Below are 25,133 nucleotides of genomic sequence, written 5' to 3'. Positions count from 1 at the left end.
CACAGACACTTTATTACAAGCAACATTTATATTTTAGTAAGTATCTAAGTCTATCATAAGCTAGAAGCATAAATCTTTTAGAGGATCTTTCCCAAGATAAAATAATCTAACAGTCTGAGTAACTGTTAGCAAATTCTGGAAACATTATCAAGGTTCAAAAGTATTCCTTTATAATGGGCATTTTTCTAACATTATAGAAAGACTTTACGCTTTCATATGCAGGGGACAGTTTAAAGGACTAAAAAAACTCAAGTTTAATAAATACTTTGTAAAATCTCTTTATTTTTAAAAATGTGAGTTTAATTCAGAAAGAAGATGTGGTGAAATTGTTCACGATCCCATCTTACCTCTCTTGATTCTGCCGTCCCGGGCGAGGCAGCCGTGGGGTGGCACGCTGGTCACAAAGATGGGCAGCTCACCACTCTTACTTCCTCTACCCCCAGCAACGGTCATTCCAAGGGACTCGTGTGGTTCTTTCTTTACAGTAATGTGTTTTTCTTGGCATGTAACACACTGAGTAAGATCCTAAAACATAAAAGGAAAAAATTATTAGATAACGAATGACAGATAGTTGAAGTAAAGACAGCTTAAACTAAGGTAATAACTCATGTGGCACTTACAAAGTGATTTTTTAATCTCTCACTAACAACTGAAAGTAATACACAGTTCTTAATAAGTATACTGTGGATCAATGTCAATTCTGGACATTATTTTCATGACTATGTAACTGAAAAAAACTCAGGACTGCTGACATATAGCAGTTAAGGTTAACATAAGCACATAATTTATACAATTATCTTGAGATCTAAGATATGACGAATTGTATAAAAGTAAATAATGCTTTTGAGTTTTAAGATTCTAAGGAAAAGTCAATTAATTTTACTTCCATCTTTCTCCCCAATTCTTTGAAAGAAAAGTCGACAGAGTAGTATAAAAATAAAGTGTGGCCAGAAAAAAGCTGTAGACCTATCTTCTGATTCCTATTGACTAGGATTATAAGTGTTCAATCATGAAACAGGTACAAACCTTCCTGCAAAACCTTCAGGAAAACCTAGAAGGACGTGAAATAACTGCATTATAAAAAAGTTAATGACAGGGAAGTAAATTCTCAATAAACTATTATTCTTAGGAAAAAAGCTATTTTTACTGACATTTGTTACTGCTATTTATTATTGAGACACTCTTGGAAGTAAGACAAAGAATTTAAAACATTACTTCTTTTTTGAATTGGAACTCAGTAAAAAACAAGGTATACATACACAATATTAATATTAAAATAATAATAATTAACACTTATTAGGGCTTAGTGTGTGCAGAGCTAATGGCTTCACATGCACTACTTCATTTAATCTTCACAATAGTCCTAAAAGTAAATGCTACTAATATTATTGACCCCATTTTCAGATGAGGAAACAAGCTTAGGGAGGTCGTGTAACTTGCCCCAAATCGTGTAACGATAGGTTACTGTACTGGGATTTGAACTTATGTGTGTTAAGAGTATGTATGTTATATAGTAATACAGTACTATGTACATCTGTACATACAGTGTGATGCACTATGTGTACATATTGTATACATGCACCCACACAGGAACCATCCCATTAAGTGTAACAGTGGAAGTTAATGTCTCAAAAGGTTCTAACACTTATCAGCTGTTAAGAAAATGTTGTAGATAATAAGATAATTAACATTATTATAATCAAAAATATATGAATTATATTTATAGAATTATAACATTTCCTTAAATGACATTATTTTAAAGAATTGACATGTACTTAGCTGTTTATGATGGTATTTGCCAAATCTCTAAATCAGTCTCTGGAATTCCAGGCCTACCTACCCCTCTCTAGACCTCGAATCCATGTACTCTTGAAATTTTGTCAAAGGAACTATTTGTAATAGCAGCATAGCATTCCTAGAAAATGTTATGACTGAGTAGAAAACCCGTAAACATCTTAAGGCAGTCTCCTATATAAAGGTATGAAATTTATGTTAGTATCCTTCAAAACAGGGCAAAAATGACTTTATTATGAAGACAGGGCCGGGCGCGGTGGCTCACGCCTGTAATCCTAGCACTCTGGGAGGCCGAGGCGGGTGGATCGCTCAAGGTCAGGAGTTCGAGACCAGCCTGAGCAATGAGTGAGACCTCGTCTCTACTAAAAATAGAAAGAAATTATCTGGCCAACTAAAATATATATAGAAAAAAAAAATTAGCCGGGCATGGTGGCGCATGCCTGTAGTCCCAGCTACTCGGGAGGCTGAGGCAGTAGGATTGCTTAAGCCCAGGCGTTTGAGGTTGCTGTGAGCTAGGCTGGCGCCACGGCACTCACTCTAGCCTGGGCAACAAAGCGACACTCTGTCTCAAAAAAAAAAAAAAAATGAAGACAGCTCAGGTAAACTCAGCCTTTAGTATATTTATTTAAGCAGTTTCAGCCCTTGGGTATTTAACCAATTAAGAGTGGTTATGTTACTACTCTAGATGGCTAAAATGTATGCAACTTTTCCTCAGGAACCAAACCAAACTTCAAAGATTATACTCAGTATGCTTCAATAAACTTTCTAATATCATATCAATGTTTATCCAAGCAGTTTCTAAGCTTGGTAGAAGACTAATGTATACTTTAATTTTTCACAATCATTAATCATCTGAACAGGCTGTTTTGGTGAATTCATGTGTTTTTGCCTCCCCTAGGAGAACTTTATTTTTCTAAATCAAGATTTGACATAACAAATGAAGCATGTTAGTAGTAAACAGCAAAATTACATTACATTCCGTGTGGTTGTCCTAACCAGCCAGGTTTGCAGAGTGCCTGGAACAGGAATAAATTTAGCATTGCTATTTAAAACACTATCACATAAAATTAAAGAGAATGAGAGTTAGCAGACTTTTGACAGAAAAATACAGGTGTCCAAAACAAATCAATAAATAAGCAGAGTTCTCCATACAAATACTGGAATGATTAAGTACAGTTTTTTAAACACCCTTAAAACTAAAAATGTTGTCATAAACACCCATATCTCAAATTATTGTAAAATTCAATAACGTGAAAGATTCAATGATTAACCTTTACCTTATAATTCTTTGTATTTATATGTGTGTGTGTATATATCTTGTAAAGTAAGGATTAGCTCTATATTTACTCCTATTCAAAACAATTACTCCTCTTTCATAGTTATCATTACAAAGGCCAAATTATAGGTTTCCTTCATACATTTTGGGTTTTGTCCAGAAATGAGAACAAGTCTGTGATTATAATTTCTTTTAAGTATTAACTAAACCAAAGACCAGTGACAAGTATGTACAGTATTTTAAACTCAGAAAACCAGATATATCTGATGGTCTGATGGGCCAAAAATACTATGTCTTTAAGCTATGCTTTCTTAGGGTATCAGGGATAGATTCCAAAGGTAATTACTTTCTTAAATGTTGTACTTACATTAAAAGGTTACTTTAGCACATAGGAAAAGTCCTATGATTTTTCAGCAGACCAATAAATAAGTTTTTCTTCAGTAAAGCAATTTAATTTTTACTTAAGGAAAATTACTTTGAAAGCTCACATGTGGCTTATATTTTCACATAATTGGGTAAACATCGCATCATCATTTTAAAATTCTTGGACTACTGGAAGTTGAGTTCAAATGAAAGATCAAATTAAGTAAATAATATTAAGAATGCTAAAGTATCATCTTTTTTGATTTCTGGAATGAAAGTGAGACAGCATCAACATTCTGAGCACAGATAAACAAACTTGGAATATATTACAAAACCAGTAAAATGCTGATTCTGAAGAAACAGTTACCAAAGCCCAACATATGATAAGTTAAAATGATTTAATTATTTTAATTTAAAATGAGTTAGGGTAATATTCCTCTAAGATATAACATAAAAAGAAATAAGCTATACATGTACCTACCAAAATTCATGATTCATGTTTAATATTCACATATCTGATTGTGTTTTTGTAGGCAACGTGCCCAATTTCTAAGTATAGACTTGTCGATCTTCATTATGCTTTTTCAATCATATAACCAATTCTTCACATTTACATAAGCAACTCAAGAAAAATTCCACTTTCAAGTAGGATTAATCAAATAGGGGATTTTTCTGGAAGATCACACACTTCTCGTCAATCATCTGGCAGAGGAACCTTCCCTGCCAAGAAACTCTCTTTAATGGCTGAGGAACTGAGACATGCAGTCACTCTCCAAGATAGCAAAACATATACATTTCACATCCCAAGCAATTATGTTCACCTTTTCGAACAAAATATCAGCCTTCCTGTAAATCTTTTTTTATAAACTGTTTTACTGAGATATATTTTTTAAAAAAGCCTTCATTTAGGCTGGGCGCAGTGGCTAACGGCTATAATCCTAGCACTCTAGGAGGTTGAGACGGGAGGACTGTTTGAGCTCAGGAGTTTGGAGACTAGCCTGAGCAAGAGTAAGACCCTGTCTCTTCTAAAAATAGAAAAATTAGCCAGGCGTGGGGGCGCGCCTGTAGTCCCCGCTATTCAGGAGGCTGAGGCAGGAGGATCAGTGGAGCCTAGAAGTTCGAGGTTGCAGTGAGCCATGATAACACCACTGCACTCTAGCTGGGGTGACAGAGCCAGATTCTATCAAGAAAAAAACCACCTTCATTTAGATCTTATCAGCTTGTAACAATGATCCTTGTGAGTGGCATCAATATAAAAAAGAAAAAGATCCTCACCTTGTGTGAGCTCGGTCTGCTGTGGTACAGCGGCTGTGCGTGGTGCTGGCTGCTGCTGTGAGTCCCTCCTTCTCGGACGGTGTTACCAGGCTGGGGTTTCCCTGGTCTGGCAATTGTTAAATTCACCCTTTCTCCACTGGCCTGGAGTAAACACACATACATCACCACCCATCATTAATGTTTGCCATTTTAAAGATTATAGGCAGTGTAATCTTCAATGCACTTTGCAATCATTGTACCAGGGCCTCATCTGGGCAAGGACTGCAAGCACCTGGTGGCAGGGAGGAATGAGTTCATTTCATTAGCTAACATTTTGAAATGTCTGTGGCTGAAACTAACACTCTCTCTCTCTCTCAGATCTTGGGTATGCCTTCCGTAACTGCACCTCCAAAATGACCAAGGCAAAGTAGTCAAACTGCCTGGGCTCTCATCTCCTTATGATTGGTAACTTTTATTTTAATACTTCTTTGGCCCTTGTAGGCTGGCCTTGGTATTGTGAGGGTGAGAGCAAAGCAAAGCAAATAAAGGAAGAACTGCTTCAAAACTTAATTAAACTCCATTGTGACTTTTGAAACAAATTCCATGGTGGCTACTTTGGAAGCAATAATCAATGAAACACTGCATGGCTTTTTTTCTGCTGCTAAAGGGCCAATAAAAAATAGGATGTCAGCTTAAACACTTCTGAAAAGAATGACTACAGAAATCCTGCATAAAAAGACACACACACACACACATCCTCAAGTGTTAAATTATTTTAGAAGTTCATGACTATCATTTTAAATCCAGAGGCCTGTTATCTATCATATTTTAAACATAGATTCACTTCTATTATATTTTTAGAAGTGACTTTATCTTTCCTTTTAAAGTACAGGTCTGATTTACTTGACGCTGACTCTAGGTCATGACCACAATCCCCAACTCTACTATTATTCCTGTGGGCAAACATGATATCCTCCTTTAAAGAAACTGTGGTAGAAGGTGGCGTGAGACCTGTCCCATGATAGTTAAAATGTTGAGAAATCACTTTATTTTCAATTCTTACATTGGAAAATACATGATAAACAACTTGAATGCCCCACTAAAATCATTTGCTATTCAAGTACTTTATTAAATTAAATAGTTTCAGACAAGTTCATCAAAATAACTGAAGTAACAACCCTTAACATTCAGCTGGACTCTCAAAGCAGAGTCTGGAGACTTGATCTAACGGATAAATACCAAGGTAGAATGTTTAGAATCCCAATATTTAAAATTCTGACACTTCAGATTATTAGATTGCACCGTGTGAAGTGGTGAGAAGCTCCCTTTGGGATTTTACTTCAATATACAGAATCATTTTCATTACTGTTCAACACCTTATAACCCCAAATACTCCATAATTAGTATTTCAACTTTATTGGAATACTGCTTACACAAACCTATTAATGGAACCAAATCCTTGATCTTTCAAGGTTGCCTGAAAAGACAAAATTCTGTGAATGTGATGAAAGTGGGCATTTAGAATTCAAATGATGGACCAACATTTGGGTTTAGGCAAATTTTAGACTGTGCATGTAACACTTCAGGGTTTTAAACTTAGCAAAAGAGTTTTGTTAAAATCAATGTTTAAAAAATGCAGGAGGCCCAAATGATAACACTCACAATTTGTAAGTGAATGGGATGCCCTGTTATTGGAGTATAAATTGGTATGATCTTTTTGGAGGGAAGTCTAACAAAATGTTTTAAACTTGAAAACAAAACATAAAAGTCTGTTGATAGGAGAATGATTAGATAAGTAATGGTAAATGTCTACTAAACAGCTATTAAAACTTAAGATGTGAGTCTATGCTTATTTTCATGGTAAGATGTCCACAAGATATTGTTGGTGTAAAGACAAAGCTACAAACTCAGAATTTACAAGATGAGTGGATGCATAAGCATTTGTGTTAATATGCAATCATACATCTGTGAACACATACATAAAAAATGTTTGGAATGCTATTCTCTAAAACATTAATGTTGATATCTGGGAGTGTTTAGATTGAATGTGATTTTAATTTCCTTCTTTATTTTCCATATTTTTTCTTCATTATTTTCATATTTAGACATAGAGTATATGTTATTTTTAATAACCGAAAAATAACTTTTTTTTTCAAAAAGAAACAATTTGAGCAACTTCAGTTTTTCATAGTCTGGGGAAAATTAAAGCACAAAATATGATGCAACTATTTATAAAAATCCAAATATTATCATGGAAAAATTTAAATATATTTTCTACCTATATATCTATATTTTCCACATTTGGGTTAGAAATTTAGTGAGGACCAACTATTTAGGATTTGGAGTATTTGAACATTACCTGAAATATATATAGTCAGTTTATTCCTTTCTATTTTATTGACCTGATTTCTCACTTCATAAAGTCCACTTGACTCTTATTTCCTGAAACACATCCTGTAACTCTATTAGCTTTCTTCTTCCTCTTCTTCCCTGCCATCCTCCAATCAGTTTCCACTCCTACAAGATGAACTAGTTTCCAGCAGTGCAGCTGGCTGACATCCATAGGTGTAGGTCCGGATGTTGTCTTTGATCTGAGGAAATTTTAAAGCATCTAATTTCTTTAGACCTCAAGTCTATGAAACGAGACCAATACCTACATCTCCTCTCAATGTAATAAAGGGGGTGAGGACTTGGGTTTTCTTATAGTCTTAAATTTTCATTACTATTTGATTCTGTGTTGTAAACACATTTTTCAGTGACTATCAACCTACCTTAATTCCTCATGTTCAATTAAATAATGATTGGTTTCCTTCATAGTGTTTTGTTGTGCTTGCTTTAAGAAAAACACCTTTTTGCTTCACTCTTATCACTGTAGAAGATGCCCGTACTATTAAATGCCATGGCATATTGCAGAACTTGTATATCTCCTCTGAATTTTTCCAACTTATCTGTCTTCATGCTTTTAATGAAAACATGTTTTTTCCTCTAATAATGACTACCCTTACTTCACAAGGATACTGTAAGGATAAATTTTATGATGTGTTTTAAATACTTTGATTCCTTTAAAAAAAAGCACTATAGAGATAAGAATTATTCTTAATAAAAAATTATTTTTCCCCTACTTATATGGATCCTGATGGTGAGTTAAGAGAAGAGGTTAAGTCACAAATTTGGAAATCACAGCTCCTCTGAGCCTCACTTGTTAAAGGCAGACACCACCATCTGGCTTAATAGGTGGAACCCAAAGATCAAGAGAAACAAATGTGAAAACAATAGAGCCTACGCTCTATAAATAGCCAGCCCAAAAGTTCACAGGGATACAGGTTTTATAAAAGGCTTTATCTGCAACGAAGTATACTAGTGTGGATTCTGAAGAATTTAGGTAGCCATGTCTGATTTTTCTGATGAAATGTAAAATGTCTCCTGAATTCTGATGTTATGAGCCAATGAAAACAAACAATGCTATATGGTGATTAAGGCTTTGGAATGAGGGCCAAGAGGCGTTTACCTGGATAATCTGGGCAGCAAGCTCCGGCGTTCCATGCTTCAGGTCATGCCCGTTGATGGCCAGCACTCGGTCATTGCTGCTGAGCCTCCCGTCCTGGGCAGCCAGCCCTCCTTCCAATAGGTCTAGAATAAAAACACCTGGCTCATCTGTCCTTCGGACTAATTTAATGCCTAGCTGTTCACCAGAATCCCGTTTATGAAGAACCACGTGGAAGATCTCTTCTCGTGGAGAGTTACCATCAGAATGGTTGTATGCCCGGTTGCCAAAGCGCCTCTCTCGAAGCACAGTGAGATGCAGTGTGTTGCAGGGCTGGGAAAGGACAGCTCTGGCATAGTTATGGGACACATTGCTGATATCATAGTTGTTGACCTAGAAAAAAAGAATTATGACCAAAGTGTGACAATCCTTTATTTTCCCAATTTGTAGATATGTTTACATAACACTTCCAAAGGAAATTAAAATTATGAAAGGCTATACCATCATTATTTACAAAGAAAACCATCCTAAAGACATTTTAAAATATAGAGTTTATATAATTAACTTACAGTGATTAGCATCAAGGGGAGAATAGTAGTTAGGATCACAGGCTTTAATGACAGTCTTGAGTTAAGAGTCCTTGGTTCTGCCACTTACTAACTAGCAACCTCAGGCAAATTACAGGATTCATTTGAATGTGTTTCCTCACCTGTAAAATGTGTTTACTATCTACTTCATGGGATCAATATGAAAATGAATAGACAACATCAACATATGGCAAGTGCTAATGAAATACTAGTTCTGGTAGCATAGATACCAAAGTTCTACTGGATTACAAATTTGCTTTTTCCAAATGAAAAGCCAGAGAAAATAAATTGAGTTTTATTTTAAGGAAAGTGGCATATTCTAGGTATACAACCTTACTTTAGCTAAGTGACCTTTAAAGAAAAGCAGATAATTATAATTTCATTCTAATTCTTTAGTACATAAGTAGTATATAATAGTATATTAATATATATCTAGTATATTAAGGATGTATTAATACTCAATAGTCATATAACATTTACTAATTAAACTTCATAACCTTGAAATAAGTATAGTGACTAATCCTTGGACATGTAACATCACTTAGAAAATATACCCAGCTTCAGCTATTCATTTAGTTACAAGAAGAGATGAACATAATTCTTGGCATTTATCACAATTAAAGTTCCTCTCTGAATCAGTCTGAGATGAAACCAACATTCTCTGAACATCTGTTACATGACAGGCTCTGGATTAGGTGTTTGTGATCACCTAAATCCTTAAATCTTTTTCAAACAAATCCATGTTAAGCAAGGCCTCCCTCTTCCTATTTATCTAGGATTGACAGTTTTGAATACTACTAATTTGAATTTTGTTGATTTGGGCCTATTTATATCTTTTAAAATTCAGTCACCAAATTCATAGAGGTCACACACAAACTTGCACTTCTCCCAAGTTTGAAACATCTATGCATTTGGTAGTCACCCAAGTCCTTGATAAAACTGTTGAATATAGGGTTAAGAAAAAAACTTCTGTTTAGAAGGCAGCTTCTAAAAAACCAGGCTGATGTAGGTTCATTAGTCAAAATCATCATTTCTGGCTATTTGGCTAAAAAGCTACCTACCTCTAGGTTCACATTTTCCCATCTTATATTCAGACAGACCACATACATCACAAATGACTTTATGAAATATTTGGCTGAAATCCAGCTATATTTTCCAGCCATGTGCAAGTGAGTAGCCTCCCATCACCTTTGTGAAGTAGGTTGGCGAATAGCCTATGACTGGAAAAAGAATTTTCCTCCACGAATGCATGGTTGCCAGTGAAATTTGGAGAAAGTAGAGATCAAATAAAATATTGTTTCTAGATTTTGTAAAAATAGCATCAGCACAGTCAACTCTATCACATTTCTTGAGCTAAATGTGTTTTTTTACCAATGCAATCAACAAATGGCTGTAATTATTTTCCTTCAAAACTGAAAATGCCTAAATTATTGATGACTGATAAAACGGAAAATACCTATTCTTAATAATGCTCTAAACCTTTTATTACTTTTAATAATGATACTGATATAACTTACAACAGCAGTATTTTTTCTTCAAAACTGGTCAAAAGGCTGCATGTGAATCTCTGAAGAGTAGCAAAAGGCCCTGAGGGCATATCGTTCTCCTTTTCAAACAGGCTATGTAATAGAATAATATGGGTGTGTATATGTATTTTTTTTAATGTGGGAAAACCAAAGCCACACACTGTTATTGCATGTGGTTTGCTAACATAAAAGCATAGCCTAACTTGCTGGTATGCAAATGAACCATCTTACTGCCTCTTAGGAATTTTCAAGTTGGTTCACTGTATTACTCATTCAGCTTATATAAAGTTAGAAGTAACCAGGTGGTAAAAAATACCAAATAGGCCTCTTTGCAAGTGTTTACTTTTGGATGACCATAAGCTCATCCCCACATTTGGGAAAGGAGTGTGGCATTCTTTATTGGCTCCAACACTCCAGTTAAAAGCCAACCAGGAATCAGTGCCTACAACAGGAGGGACCCTTTGTGAATTTATTAATCAGGTTATGTGCTCAGACGTTTCTTATCAGTTTGAATCATTAAACTAGATTTAAGATTGTTATTATGAGAGTTATTGGTATATATGTCTCCATAAACAATAATAATGCACTGGGATTTCTACATTGTAGATTTTATAACTTTGGGTTAATACCCCAAAACATGGTCAATAACTTCAGATAATTAAAATTTTATTTGAGGTAGAAAGATTCAGTTATGTGACTAAACACTTCTCCAAAATAGAAGAGAGCCCAGTGATAAAATATATTAGTAAACAAAACTTGAAAAACTAAACTCAGTTATATTCAAAGAAATACAAATAAAAACAAAGTGTTTTTACCTTTAAAATTTAGAAAAAGAATGAGAAACATATAAAAATGGCAATACCCGATACTGGCGCATTGCTACCAGCAAAAAACAAAAGACAAAAATAAGTGTACCCTTAATTTACAGCCAGAAAGGCCAGAAGTGGGAGAGAGAAAGAACACTAGGTGGGCAGCAGAAAGGGCAATCTGGCTGTCCTGGTCTTGACCGCCAAGGTGTCAAGATGTCTGGGAGGATGCACCTAGGAAACCAGCTGTAGGATTCCTCCATGAAGAATCAGGTCAGGAGCTAGGAAGTAAGGAATACAGGTAAGGTGTCCTCAAAGTTGTGCCAGCCTGTGCAGCTACAGTACTAATATCATAAAATGACAGCTAGGACACAGTAAACAGCTAGCTCGACAGGGTCAGAAACCTGGTTTTACTAAGTTGGATTAGTTTTGTTTCCTGTATTTTTTCTCAGTATTTAGTAAAAAAAAAAAAAAAAAAAAAAACACTGAAAGTTCAGTCTGTCTCAGCCACACTAGAGACAGCGAAGGAAGCGTTTGGGGCCTGGGCGTTAAAGTGGGAGTAATACACCAAGAGACACAGCATGCAAGTGGCAGTGGAAACCAAAGCCAAGAAAACCCAAAGGAAAGGTCACCCTGGCTGCCCGTGTAGCCTTCCACTAAGCCCCACATCTGGAGATTGCCTTTCAGGAGCTAAAAATCCTAACGGTTCCAAGTTTCGTATTAATAAAGAAGATGGCTATTTCCAACAGCATGTTATATCCAAATTTCAAACAATTTACTATAATTGATTATGTGCCGGGTGATGAAGAAGAGAAAAGCAATGAATGCTAATAGTAACTGAAGTAGGAGGGATCAGTAGGTGTGAGAATGGCTGAACAAAGCTTTAAGGATAAAAGGTGAACAACTGAAACACAAGATAATAATAGGCTGGAATGTAGAAATAAGTTATTTTCAGGGAAGCAAGAAGATTGTCATGTATGGCTCTTCTACTAGATTGTATATTCCATGAGGACAGGACAGTATTTTGCTCTTAAATGTAACCCAAGCAACTCATACAGTGTATAGAACATCATAATAAATGAACAAACTGGTTCATCTGAAATAAAAGGAAGAGTTAAGATTAAGAAGACAGGTTGTATAAGAGACCACAAAGGGCCCTGTCTACTGGATTAATCAGTCTGGGCTTGACCATCTAGTCAAACCTTTTCAAGGAAAGTGGGGTTACAGATGTTAACCTCTTAGTGATCATGTTAGATTTAAGAGAGGAGAGCTGGAGGCAGGGATATTTGATGGAGTATTCTACTAAATTAGATAAAAGTAGTTAAGGCCTAGACTCAAGAGGTGGCAAGGAAAATGGAAGTAGGGGTAGATATCAACAGATCATGGTAAAGGACTGAACAAATCCTAAAAGGAAATAGTCTTTGTTCCTGGGTTCCTAGAAGACATTTGTTCCTGTTCACAAATACTTCTCTCTCCTTGTAGAAGTTATCTATTTCTTAAAACTTCAATTATTATCACCCTTGTATGATTCAAATGTCACAAACTCTAGTCTTACACAGAATTCTTACCATCCCCCTCCCCTCAGTCTCAACATGCCCTCTAATAAAATATCTTGTTCCATGCTAGTTCTTTTTTGAGAATATCTATTTCTTCTTAAAGATCATCGGAAAGGGAAGACAGCAAGGAACAGCATCAGGGTTTACTGAAGATGCAGAGTTAGAATGTTTGCTGAGGACAGTGCATTAGAGAGTCAATTAAAGATGACTAGAAGATTTCTGAACTCTGCCTTAAATTCTGTGGTATAAATTGTAAGTAACTAGTGCCGCATGGTTCTTTTCTAGATTTTAGTGATCAGTGTAGAGAAGGATAAACCAGACAATGAAGGTAATGGATGGGAAAACAGGCCATAAAACAAAGCCAATGGGATAAGAGAATTTCAGCACAGATAAAGGCAGCCCGTGAATGGCCAGGGTTCCAAGCCAGGAAGAGTCTAGCTAGTCCAGGGAGCCCGAGCATCATGCATCAAACCACATGTAGGACTGAAAATTAAGGTAGGGAGAATATATTCTATGTATACGGGAAAAATAGGACAAACTACAGATATATTTGGATCTGTTTTGTGTATAAAAACAGCAAAACTAACCTACATATAATTCAGGCTCCATTATAGCACAATTTTCTAAGTTCTAAATGTATGAATAAGAACAAAAAGGCATAAGTTAACAGAATCATTAAAACTGATACCTGAAGAATCTGGTCTCCAGCGAGGAGCCTCCCATCTCTGGCAATGACCCCATCCCGATAGACTTCCTGGATAACAATGTTGATCAGCGGTGTCTCGTTGCCACCCACAATGCTGATTCCTAACTGAATGTAAGGATTGGACCGAAGAATTTCAATAGTGGTGATTTCTCCTTCTGGTAAACTAAGTGGTTGTTGTGTAGCTGTCAAGTTAAAAATGAGAGAGTGAAAAACAGAACATCGGTTTATATATTCTGATTATCTTTAGGTAAATACATCATCTTAACAGATAATTAATCTAAGTAATACCACTAAATAACCAACAGAATGACAAAAAAATGAAGAGCTACTACATATCAGATAGCTAGGGATGACCCAGTGATATGATTAAGAAATATTAAAAGAAAGTTATCTAGTCCTAACTGATGAAAGTTTGGATCATGAAACAATGTAAATAATGCAAGGCAGTATAAAGGAAACACTAGCTCTGGGGCATGTAAACACCACAGGTGTTGAGAAAGTATCAAGCTCCTAAGAAGAGGTGAGTCTTGAATGGAGCCTTAGGAAATGAAAAAGGCTTATAGCTGTGGCAATGAAAATTTGAATTTGTAGTAGTTTGGGGGGAAAAAACCATTTTAAAAAGTAAATACGAAGGGCCAGCTACCAGCACATGCCCAAGATCCATGACTATAGGCCTCCTGTTCATTTCCTAGTGGGTTGTACGGTTATAGCAGTGGCTGGTACCAGAGGCATGACGTGGTTAGAAGCATGGTCTTGGAGTCAAATATATAACCAGCCATTTACTGGCTGTATGAGCTTGACCAATTAACCTCTAAAGCCTCAGTTTTCTTGTTAAAAATACATATCTCTTTGATAATGCTGTTATGAAGCATCTAATTAGCAATACATGTAAAGTGTTTAGTACAGTGACTGACACAGAGTTATTATTCCACTTAATTTGAACTATTATTTTCATTCTTGTTGTTTTTGATGTTGATTTCTTATGTCATGAACCAAACAAGTTTCTGAACACACACAGACAATAAGAACCATGTGAATGACTAGTGAGTTCATGGACTGCAACAGAAAAGGGATGGGGAAGGACTGCTCTCTCCAGGGTAAGTTTCAGTTTTGTTTCTAAAATGCAAACTGTTAGAATTGTACACGGAAAAGGATAAACAATGGGGCATACAAATTATATGTCACTGAAATTTTTTTTAAAGAGGAAAAAAGTGCATGGTGGAAGAGTAGTGGGAAGGAAGGAAACACATGAAATATATAAGCAGTTTCACTGCACATACTGTCGGCTCCAGCGTTCTCCTCGAAGGCAGGGTTGTCAAGGCCAGGCTCCTCAGTCCATGAGGGAAGAGAGGCTGGTGTCAAGTGCCGCTCGGGAGGCACTGTGCCTGTCCCCGCACAGTCTGTTTCTGGTGACAAAGTACCAGGAGGATCTAGTACAGTGGGTCCATTTTCATTCTCAATCTCTGTCTGAGTTTTACTAGTTTTCCTTCTCTCCAGGGCAACTCTCCGATGAGAAGCTCCAGGACATCTAGAAAGAGAGGAATCAGGTAGTTTACAGATGATTTGAAAAGAAAAAAAAAGGGCTGGGTGGGGGGGGGAGGTTAATATCTTGTACCACAACAAAATAATGGCAATGGCTTCTATGCAAAAAGAACCTAGAAGTGCCCACAAGCAGTACATAGTTGTGATCCTAATCTCCACTCAAACTAAGTTCTTACCCCTCCACATAGCAGATAAACTAAAAACAAAAGGCATCAGCATGAACAATGGCTTGGTATATGTCTCAAAGAATACTTCAGTAAAAAGTGTATTCAGGTATATACTAGTGACCAGAAAACACCCTAATAGTTGTCTCGGTACTGAGATAATTACTCTGAAATTTTGATTACATAGCCCCTTTTACAGGTTAAACGTCTTAACCACAGCAGTGGAAATCAGCAGTCTTCTCCCTCAATGAGTGATTGTGTCCTGACTTAGACTGTGCCACTATGATTCTACACTCTTCATGGCCACATTACACAATCGTTGATTAGTGGGTAGTAATACATTTGAAGCTTTATAACTTGTAGGAAGGCACAGCAAGGGCCAAAATAATTTACTTTGATATGATAGACATGAAAGGAGAGAAAAATATATCTCCTAGTTTATGAAGTTAGAATTACAACAGTGGAATTACAGATATGCTACGTAACCTGAAGAATATGCTCTAAGTACTTGGAAAACATACATAAGCACCAAGAAATAAGAACTGTTAACTTGCTCATTTTTACTTATTTAAGCAAACAAAAAGAAAAGAATGGTGTTTGTTTAAACTCACAACCAATGAAACGTTTAAATAAAGGCTTTATACGAGTAATAGAAATGATGTCAAGGTGCCAATTCCTTTCCATTGGACACCTTGATTAGACAAAGTGACTCATAATACCCAGTTTGAAGAGTGGGAGGAGGAAAAGATTAGTAAGGAAAGTTGGACACACAAACCCTAAGGCCTACCACAATTCTGAGACACCATCTACTTTTATTGTTAGGGTAATTAGCAATAGTAACGTTGGGTGGGATGAGTGATCATAGACCTTATGCCTAGAGTTGCAGACCTTAATTCAATATTTTTAAAAATCCAAAATTTATGATAAAATAAAATACAGAATTAAATTCAATTAAAACTAAAAGCCATACCTTAACTACAAAAGTAATAAATTTTTCCTAATTAAAAATATTTTAAATCCTGGACTTCAAGTTCTTGAAAAGGATCACTATAAAATTTCTTTATTCACCTTTCCCTCATTTCTTGTTTTCTCTACACCTTGTTAAAAAATGGGGAACAAAATATTTTCCTTTTTGTGTTGTTGTGCAGCAATCCAGGAGATGTTCTTGCAAGGGCCTGACAAATATTTTTGAAAAATATATCACGGAAAAAATTACTTTTTTCAAGTAAGCAGATTTAATTAGAAATACATTTTTGAAATAATTAAAAAAAAAAAGTTGAGGCAAAAAGTGGCCCATAAAAATATTGTGACTGAAAAGATAGGTGAAGATTTAATGTCCAAAATACATATCTCATACAAACATCCACATGGGAACAGCTAGTGTTGAATGGAAAAAAGTGAACCAGGAACAGGAAAAGAGGAAATATAAACAGAACATGATCACCTGGCAATTAGCCTAGCTAACAACTCTAAACCCCACAAACTGTAATAACTTGTAGTTATTAAGACACACAAATAACACTTATTTATAAAAATAAGTTTAAAAAGGAAAACCTAAAGTTGTTAGAGGTAAAGAAATAGGTATACTTAAATTCCCAAAGGGACAGCAAATTGCTAACAGGAACTGAAAAAAGATATTAAAAATGATATCATGTAAAAATACGGAAAAATGATCTCATCCTGCACTAGAGGAGGAAGGCTATAGATAGAACCTTTGGGAACACCCACATTTAAACAAGATGGACCAGCTGAATAGACTGAAGTCAAACAAGTAGAGGTGGTGGCTATGAGAGACTTTTAACCAAGGGAGAAAAGAGTGTCAACAAAGAAACAATAGCCATTAGTGCAAATGTCACAAAAGGAGCAAATAAGAACAAAAAAGTGTTAGTTTAATTTGGCAATTAGAAAGTCATGGTAACCTCAGAAAGAACACTATCAGTGATGAGGGCAAAAGCCTAGATTATAATATAAGCATTTCTCTTAACATAATATATGCATTCTATAAAAACTGCACACTAAAAATACAGGGCTTTAGGGAAATATAGGGTTGGAATAGATCACTCAAAACCAGTGCATTGAGGAATGGGGAATGGCTGCTAATGGGTATGGGGTTTCTTTCTGGTGTGTTGAAAATGTTCTAAAAATTAGGTTGTGAGGATGGTTGCACAATTCTGTGAGCACACTAAAAACCACTGAATTGTATACTTTAAATAGGTGAATTTTATGATATGTGAAATACATCTCAATAAAGCTATTTTTAAAAAATACTATTAGGGAATGAGATCAGAGCAGGCTTAGACAGAGAAAAGCTCACAACTACAGACAGCTCAGAGCCATCATCCTTCAAGTTTGTAAACACCAGGAACTGAAAAAGGAAAAACCCAACATTTGTGGAGTGCCTAATTTGTGCCAGTCATTCACTGTGTAAGGACCTTTATATACATTATTTCATGGTATCCTCACAACCACTCTGTTATCCCCACTTAACAAATAGGAAACTTGAGACTTAACTAAGCCAATGTCACATAGCTATTAAATTGCAGAGCCAAAATCCAAACACACTCAGATCTGATTTCAAAGCCTCCTGTTGCTTTCCACTGTATCACACTAAATTTATTCATATGGAGGTCTTTTTCTAGGCCTCATGAAACATAAATTGAATTTTTCCTAAAAACCAGTACCTAGAAACACACTCATAGAATGTTAGCACTAAAACAAACAAAAATCACAAAAACCTATGCATCTTTGGAAATGGAATATTTAATAATAATATAACTGCAATTGCATTGGGGGAGGTAACTTGTTTTATTCAAGCAGGTAACTCAGTGTAGCAGCAGACTAGTATAGAGGATATAAAAAATGAATTAAAGCAATAGAACAGAAATGCATGCAACATGTAATTAGATTGGGGTAGGCACGTGCTGAGCCCATGCAGGTGGAAGCGGAGCTCTGAGGCAGCCGGTTGCTGAGGCAATGCAACCTGCCACAGGCTGAGGGCTGCACCTCCCTGGGGAGGGATCTCTCGATGCAGGTGTGTTTTTTAATTTTCTTAAAATAAAACCAAAGGGCTCTTGCAGCAGTCAAGACCCAAAGTGAGGGATTTTTTTCCCTTTTCTGCTGAAGGTTATTCTTATATTCCCACTATTCTGACTCTTCTTATGAAGGAAAATATAAGTTCTTATATATAAGAACTAACTTGATTTATACCATAGTGACATCATTCCCTGATAACAATTGAGTATGAGCTAATTCACATTAAGAAACATATGGTGTTAACAGAACACACTATATTATCATCAGCAGTATTAGTAGTGGTGGTGGTGGCAATGTAGTAGATGTAAAATAAAACAACGCATGCTAAGTGCCACATAATGTCAGGCACTTAATGAAACTGAAAGAATGTGAATGCCCCTGAATCAAGAAAAATGATAGAAATAGTTATGGAGTAAAATATACAAAAATCCAACTCAAGTGATGTCTGCCAAAGCGGTAGATTAAGGATATCTGAAAAGCCTCTCCTCCATAAAAGCAATGTGAACACTGGAAGAAATTATCAGAACCAACATTGCCGAATCTGGAAATTAGCCAAAGAATTACAGCAGTCCAGAGAGCATTTACTCAAGAAAAATGGCTGACTCTCAGGAAGAACAGACAGCTTTGTGACATTTGCACTTGCCCTAATCCCATCCTCACCTCCCAGTTCCACAGTAGACTGGAGCAGCAATAGCCCACAACACAGTGGAAACCAAGAGTCTGGCAGACATTAGAGGAGCAGACTGTGGAGCCATCAAGCCCCACTCCCAGAGAACTGTCATCAATTGCCCATCTGGTGGTTCCCCACTTGCACTGCTGCCTTCACTTGACCCAACTCAGAGCTTACCCAGTGCAAACAGCCTTTTCACTGGGGGCACTTGTTGGGAGAAAAAAAAAAAAAAATCCAAGGTAATGTTTATGATTATGGTTGCCTGAGGTACACAAACAAAAGGCTAACCAAAATGTTTAAAAGGAAAAGCCAAGGAATGAAACATCTATAGAGGTTTGATATGCCCAGGGCTATGTACATGCACAGGAAAGACCTGAGAAGGCCCTTAGTTGTCACTTCTGGCTGACACCAAAGCTCTGTGAGGGCAGGAAATGAAGGCTAAGGCAGAGCTGTCCAGTGCCTGTCCCAAGGCATGGCATGGCCCACTGTGCACACAGACCCCCTAGGAAAGAGGGAAACTTACTGATTTCAGGCATTCAAGGAATTCTCTGTCAAATCACTAGATGCCCAATAAGCTAACTGAGCAGAGATTTCACACAATTAGTCCATAAAAGTCATATGTTCAAAGAACTAAAGGAAGCCATATCTAAAGAACTAAAGGAAAATATAAGAATGTTGTCTTAACCAAAAAGAAAATATCAATAAAGACATGTAAATTATAATAGAGAACTAAATAGAAATTCTGGAACTAAGAAGTATAATAAAGAATTCACTGGAGAAGTTTAACAGCAGATTTGAACAGGAAGAAGAAAGAATCAGCAAACTTGAAAATAGGTGAGATTACCCAGTTTGAAGAACAAAAAGAAAAAGAGTGGGGAAAAAATAAAAGTATAGGGCCGCAGGGTCCTTTGGGACACCATCAAAAGTAGCAACATATGCATAATGGGAGTCCCAAAAGTAGAAAGGGTCAGAAAGAATATTTGGAAAAATAATGGCCAAAAACCTCCCAAATCTGATGAAAAACATTTATCTACATACCTAAGAAAATGAAAAAATCCAAGTAGGAAAGCTAGAAAAGATCCATATTTACACTCATCATAATCAATCTGTTGAAAGCCAAATATAAAGAATCTTGAAAAAAGCCAGAGAAGAACAACTCATCACATAGAAAGAGTCCTCAACAAGATCCTGCTTACTTTTCTTCAGAAAAACCATGGGGGCCAGAAGGCAGCAGATGACATACTCAAAGTTCTTTAAAAAAAAAAAAAAAAAAAGAGAGAGAGAGAGAAAGGGAGCATGAGAGAGCAAGAGAGACTGCTAACCACTAAGTCTATATCCACTAGAACTATCCTTCAAAAATAAAGGAGAAATTAAGACATTCCTAGATAAACAAAAACAAGAGTTTGTGGGTAGCAGACCTAACCTATAAGAAAACTAGACGTCCTTTAGCTGATGTGAGCACTTGAATAGAACAAAACATGAAGGAAGGAGGAATGTGTTCCTTTTTTATCTGCTTGAGCTGAGACATTTTTCTCATTTTCTGCTGTCCTCAGACTGGGATTTACATCACTGGCTCCTCTGGTTCTTAGACCTTCAGATTTAGACTGAATTACACCCTGGGTCTTCGGCTTGCAAGGCAGCAGATTGTGGGGCTTTTCAGCCTCTATAATCACATGAGCCAATTCCTTGTAATAATTCCTACTGGTTCTGTTTCTCTGGAGAACCCTGATTAATTCACTAGTGAAATTAAGTTGGTATTCATTTGAACTAGACTGTTATAAACTAAGATGTTAATTGTAACCCCCATGGTAACCACTAAGAAAATAGTTTTAATTAAAAGAAATGACAAGGCAATTAAAATGGCATATTAAAAATTTCTATTTTTACACAAAAGAAGGAAGAAATGGAAGAAAAGAGAAATAAGGCATATGAAAACAAATTGCAAAATGGCAGATACAAAGCCTACCTAATCAGTAATTACACTAAATTACATGGATGAAACACTCCAATCAAAGTCAGTGATTGGCAGAATGAATTCAAAAAACATAATCAACTATATGTCATCTACAAGAGACAACCTTCAGATTCCAATGCATAAATAGACCAAAAGTAAAGATGGAAAAACATACACCATGCAAACAGTAACCAAAAGAGAGCTGGGTGAGCATACTAATTTCAGACAAAATAGACTCAAAATTGTTTCTTTGACAAAGAAGTACATTTTATAATGATGGAAAGGCTTGATCTATCTAGATGTAACAATTATAAACATAAATGTGCCAAACAGAGTCCCAAAATACATAAGTAAAAAATGACTTATTAAAGAGAGAAATAGACAATTTAATAATAGAGACCTTGATATTTCACTTTCAATAATGGATAGAACTAGACATAGAACAAGGAAGTATAGACTTTATCAATACTATAAACCAACTAGAACTAATAAACATATATAGAACACTCCACCCACCAACAGCAGAATATACATTCATCTCAAGTACACACTGAACATTTCCCAAGATACGACATGTGCTAGGCCATAAAAAAAAGCCTCAATAAAATTTAAAGGATTCAAAAATACACACTATGTTATCCCATCACAATTAATTCAAAATGAATCAAAGAGTGAAACATAAAAACTAAAACCAGAAAGCTCTTAGAAGAAAACATACATGTAAATCTTTGTGCCCTTGGATTAGGCAATGGTTTCTTTGACATGACACCAAAACCACAAGCAAACAGACAAAAATAGATAAACTAGACTTCATAAAAATTAAAGTTGCAAAAGACAACTGATAGAATGGGAGAAAATATTTGCAAATCATATATCTGATAAGGGTCTAGTATCCAGAATTCCTACGATTTAGTAAAAAGACAAATAATCTAATATAAAAATGAACTAATGATGCTGAGCCCGTGACATGTTTACCAGTGATTTGAATATCTTCTTTGGAAAACTGTCTACTCAAATCCTTTGCCCATTTAAGAAGGATTATTTGTCTTTTTATTTGTAAGAGTTCTTGGCCGGGCGCGGTGGCTCACGCCTGTAATCCTAGCACTCTGGGAGGCCGAGGCGGGTGGATCGCTCGAGGTCAGGGGTTCGAGACCGGCCTGAGCAAGAGTGAGACCCCGTCTCTACTAAAAATAGAAAGAAATTATATGGACAACTAAAATATATATATATAAAAAATTAGCCGGGCATGGTGGCGCATGCCTGTAGTCCCAGCTACTCGGGAGGCTGAGGCAGTAGGATCGCTTAAGCCCAGGAGTTCGAGGTTGCTATGATCTAGACTGACGCCACGGCACTCACTGTAGCCCGGGCAACAGAGTGAGACTCTGTCTCAAAAAAAAAAAAAAAAAAAGAGAGTTCTTTATGTATTCTGAATACTAGATCCTTATAGTATACTTAATTTGCAAATATATACCTGCTTTTTTACGCTATACCTGAGAAAGGAATGCTTATAAGAATGTGCTAAATACAAACTTCTCTCCAAGTTAAAGTATAAGTTTTAAAGTGAAATCTTGACTCAGCCTACCCTGACCCCTAAAGGTTTCAAAACCATCTGATGAACTAAAAACGTCTCAGTATGGAAAGACACTTCTTTAAAGGTTTTCTCTCTATTGTACAAATTTTTTACAATAGCATTAAACTATAATTTTTAAAAGGAAAAAGGTTTTGAACCTTGCCATAAACTAGAACACAAATGCACATTTTAACAATAGCAAAAAAATATTTACAATTACCATAAGCTTTAAATGTTAAATTGAGAGTGGGTTGGAGAGAAGGGTAGAGAAAGGTAGGAGGAATGCTTTATAGTTGATCTTGTTTGGCAGAATTTCACACAGCAATATTAAAATGTTACACATTTAGTATAGCATTTAGAATATTTCTTAAAGGCTTTTTATCTCTTTTCAAAGATGGACACTGCCCAGGTCTTTTAAAGTTTTCATTGTTTTACTAACATATAATCAGTTAATAACAGTAGTTTCATTTAAAAACAGATTCACTTTTCATAAATGTTTTACTTTTATCTATACGAGGAAAATGTCAGCTCTTCTCCAACCGAAACATATTTCTTAAGAGTAGAATTTCATTTAAACAGGGAAGAAGATCTTAAACTTGAAATTGCCAAATTCATGCAAACTACTGCTAATTTCTACCAATAATTAAGAGATTTTCAAACCCTAAAAATTCAAGAACAAAGGCATGTGACAGCCACTTAACTTTTAGAAAATGACTCATTGTTGCTGATAAAATTCTAAGAATTTCAATGAAATTTATAGATAAAACTTATCAATTTCTAACAAACAAGTGAGATTGTGTACAGAGATGCCAGTCATAATAATCATATTCTGTGCTTCATAACATCATTCATCTTACTAGTTTTTGTTGGTTTTAGAACATGGCTGCAAATTTTTTGACGTCACATCACAAGGTAAAATCTATGTCCGTCCCCTCCCCTTGGATCTGAGTGGGCTTGTGACTGCTTCCAACAGAGTTAACAGAAGGGATGCTATGTGACTTCAAGGCTACATATTAGACCATGCAGCTTCTTCTGCCTTTTTCACTGGAACACTGAGCCACCACATAAGAACTTTAAGTACCCTGAGGCCACCATGCCAGAAAGGCTACCTGTAGTCTCTCCCGCTGACAAGTCCTAGCTAAGCCCATGCATCTAGTCATACCCATCAAGGTGCCAGAAGTGTGAATGAACTTGCTGAATGAATAAACAAGTGAACTATATTATTTAGGGTTGAGCATTGGATAATATACACTTCTACCTGAATGTCAGCATTTTTATTTGAGAGAATAAAGAGTAGACTGTTTATCACATATTCGTTCAAATGGGATATAAAAATATTAAATTTAACTTTTCAAATTTATATACTCAATAATTACACTTAGCTATTTATTATCAGGCAAATCACCACCTTTTCCAATCAACAACCTTTTCATTGTATCTTTCCTGTTATAGGCCTAAGACATTTTGGAAATTATTAAATTGGTAATTCAAATATTAATAAGCACACCCGGAAAACGAAACTTTCAACTGAATGTAACTGCTTAGCCTTTATCAACTTGTAAATGATGTAAAGGATAGTTTGCAAGTCTCAAGATTTCACATGATCTTCATAAATGGTTTGATAGAAAACATTAGTAATACTTCAACTACATATTAAATTTCTAAATGCAAGTTAAAAGAATATTCCTAAAAATCTATGAAATTTTTATGTCACTGTTCTCAGAATAATAAGTTATTGAACTGAAACTTTGTTCAGTTCCTCTAATATCCCTTAACTAATATTCATAAAAGAGTCAGAAAAGAATACTATACCCTAAAAAGAATAGTTCTATTCAGAGAAGTTAAGAAACCTAAAATATTCTTCAGTGTAACTAGGCCTCACCCAAACTAGTTTATTATTCAAAAGTCTGGTGTCAATTTCTGGAAGGCCTTTGCCATCATGTTCCGATTCTATGCCTGCTAGTGACAGAAGATATACAAAAACACAGGGCTATGTTAACACGCATTTTCAAAAGTCGCCTGTCTAACCTACTCTTTCTTAACTCCTATTTTTAGGCAATAGTTTAGAATTAGGCATTTTCTATATAAATCTAAATGTCTCTAACATGTTAATAATAGCTCACTCCTTTTTGGTCTTCCTCCTGTGTTTTAATTATTTCTAATGAGTACAGTGGAACCCCTTTATAACGCTGATATTTAGGAACAGAATGAATGTGTGTATTCACGTGTACATAAAACTGACTGCTACACAGTAGTAGAGAACATGATTTGTCCTGTGGTAGAATCGGCATGGTTTATTAGAATAGTAAACAAGAAAATTAAACCTTATGTCTAACTATACCATTAAGTAGCTCTAATGTGACTTGGTTTCCTTAATTTAAAATGAGGGGATTAAATTAGATAATCTCCTTCAATTCTATGATTTTATGTGTAAGTATAACAACAAGCTGTTCTATACCAGACTTACACTATTATATTTAAATCCAATATGATGCACTATGCATTGTTATTCACAGGAAGATTACTGCAGATTCAAACTGTACAAATGGTTTACCTTGAAGTTTAGAATTCTATACATTTATTTCTGCCATTTTATGTGATTCTACAGATATGATATGTATTTTAACCCTTCCTAAGTATATAATTTTAAAGATCAAGTATTTTACCAAAACCAAATTATAAAACTCACCAATCAACTAAACAAACTAACTTTTTAGGCCGGGCGCGGTGGCTCACGCCTGTAATCCTAGCACTCTGGGAGGCCGAGGCGGGTGGATCGCTCAAGGTCAGGAGTTCGAGACCAGCCTGAGCAAGAGCGAGACCCCGTCTCTACTAAAAATAGAAAGAA

At 35.8% G+C, this 25,133-nt stretch overlaps 1 protein-coding gene across 2 annotated transcripts in view; it reads right to left on the bottom strand.

Moving 5' to 3' along the window:
- The window catches only part of LNX2 (ligand of numb-protein X 2), a 65,847-nt gene that overhangs the window by 10,870 nt on the left and 29,844 nt on the right, over nucleotides 1–25,133 (bottom strand). For both annotated transcript variants that reach the window (XM_069467410.1, XM_069467409.1), the window contains 5 exons: nucleotides 14,633–14,880; nucleotides 13,335–13,534; nucleotides 8,196–8,564; nucleotides 4,709–4,849; nucleotides 348–525 (listed from right to left, as the gene is read on the bottom strand). In XM_069467410.1, the coding sequence (XP_069323511.1) occupies nucleotides 348–525; nucleotides 4,709–4,849; nucleotides 8,196–8,564; nucleotides 13,335–13,534; nucleotides 14,633–14,880 (1,136 nt within the window). The remainder of the gene's footprint in view (nucleotides 1–347; nucleotides 526–4,708; nucleotides 4,850–8,195; nucleotides 8,565–13,334; nucleotides 13,535–14,632; nucleotides 14,881–25,133) is intronic.

This window comes from Eulemur rufifrons, chromosome 4, assembly GCF_041146395.1.
Source record: "Eulemur rufifrons isolate Redbay chromosome 4, OSU_ERuf_1, whole genome shotgun sequence".
In the NCBI taxonomy this organism is placed as follows: Eukaryota; Metazoa; Chordata; class Mammalia; order Primates; family Lemuridae; genus Eulemur; species Eulemur rufifrons.
The sequence above is the reverse complement of the archived record's forward strand: the minus strand, read 5'-3'. Positions and strand labels throughout refer to the sequence as shown.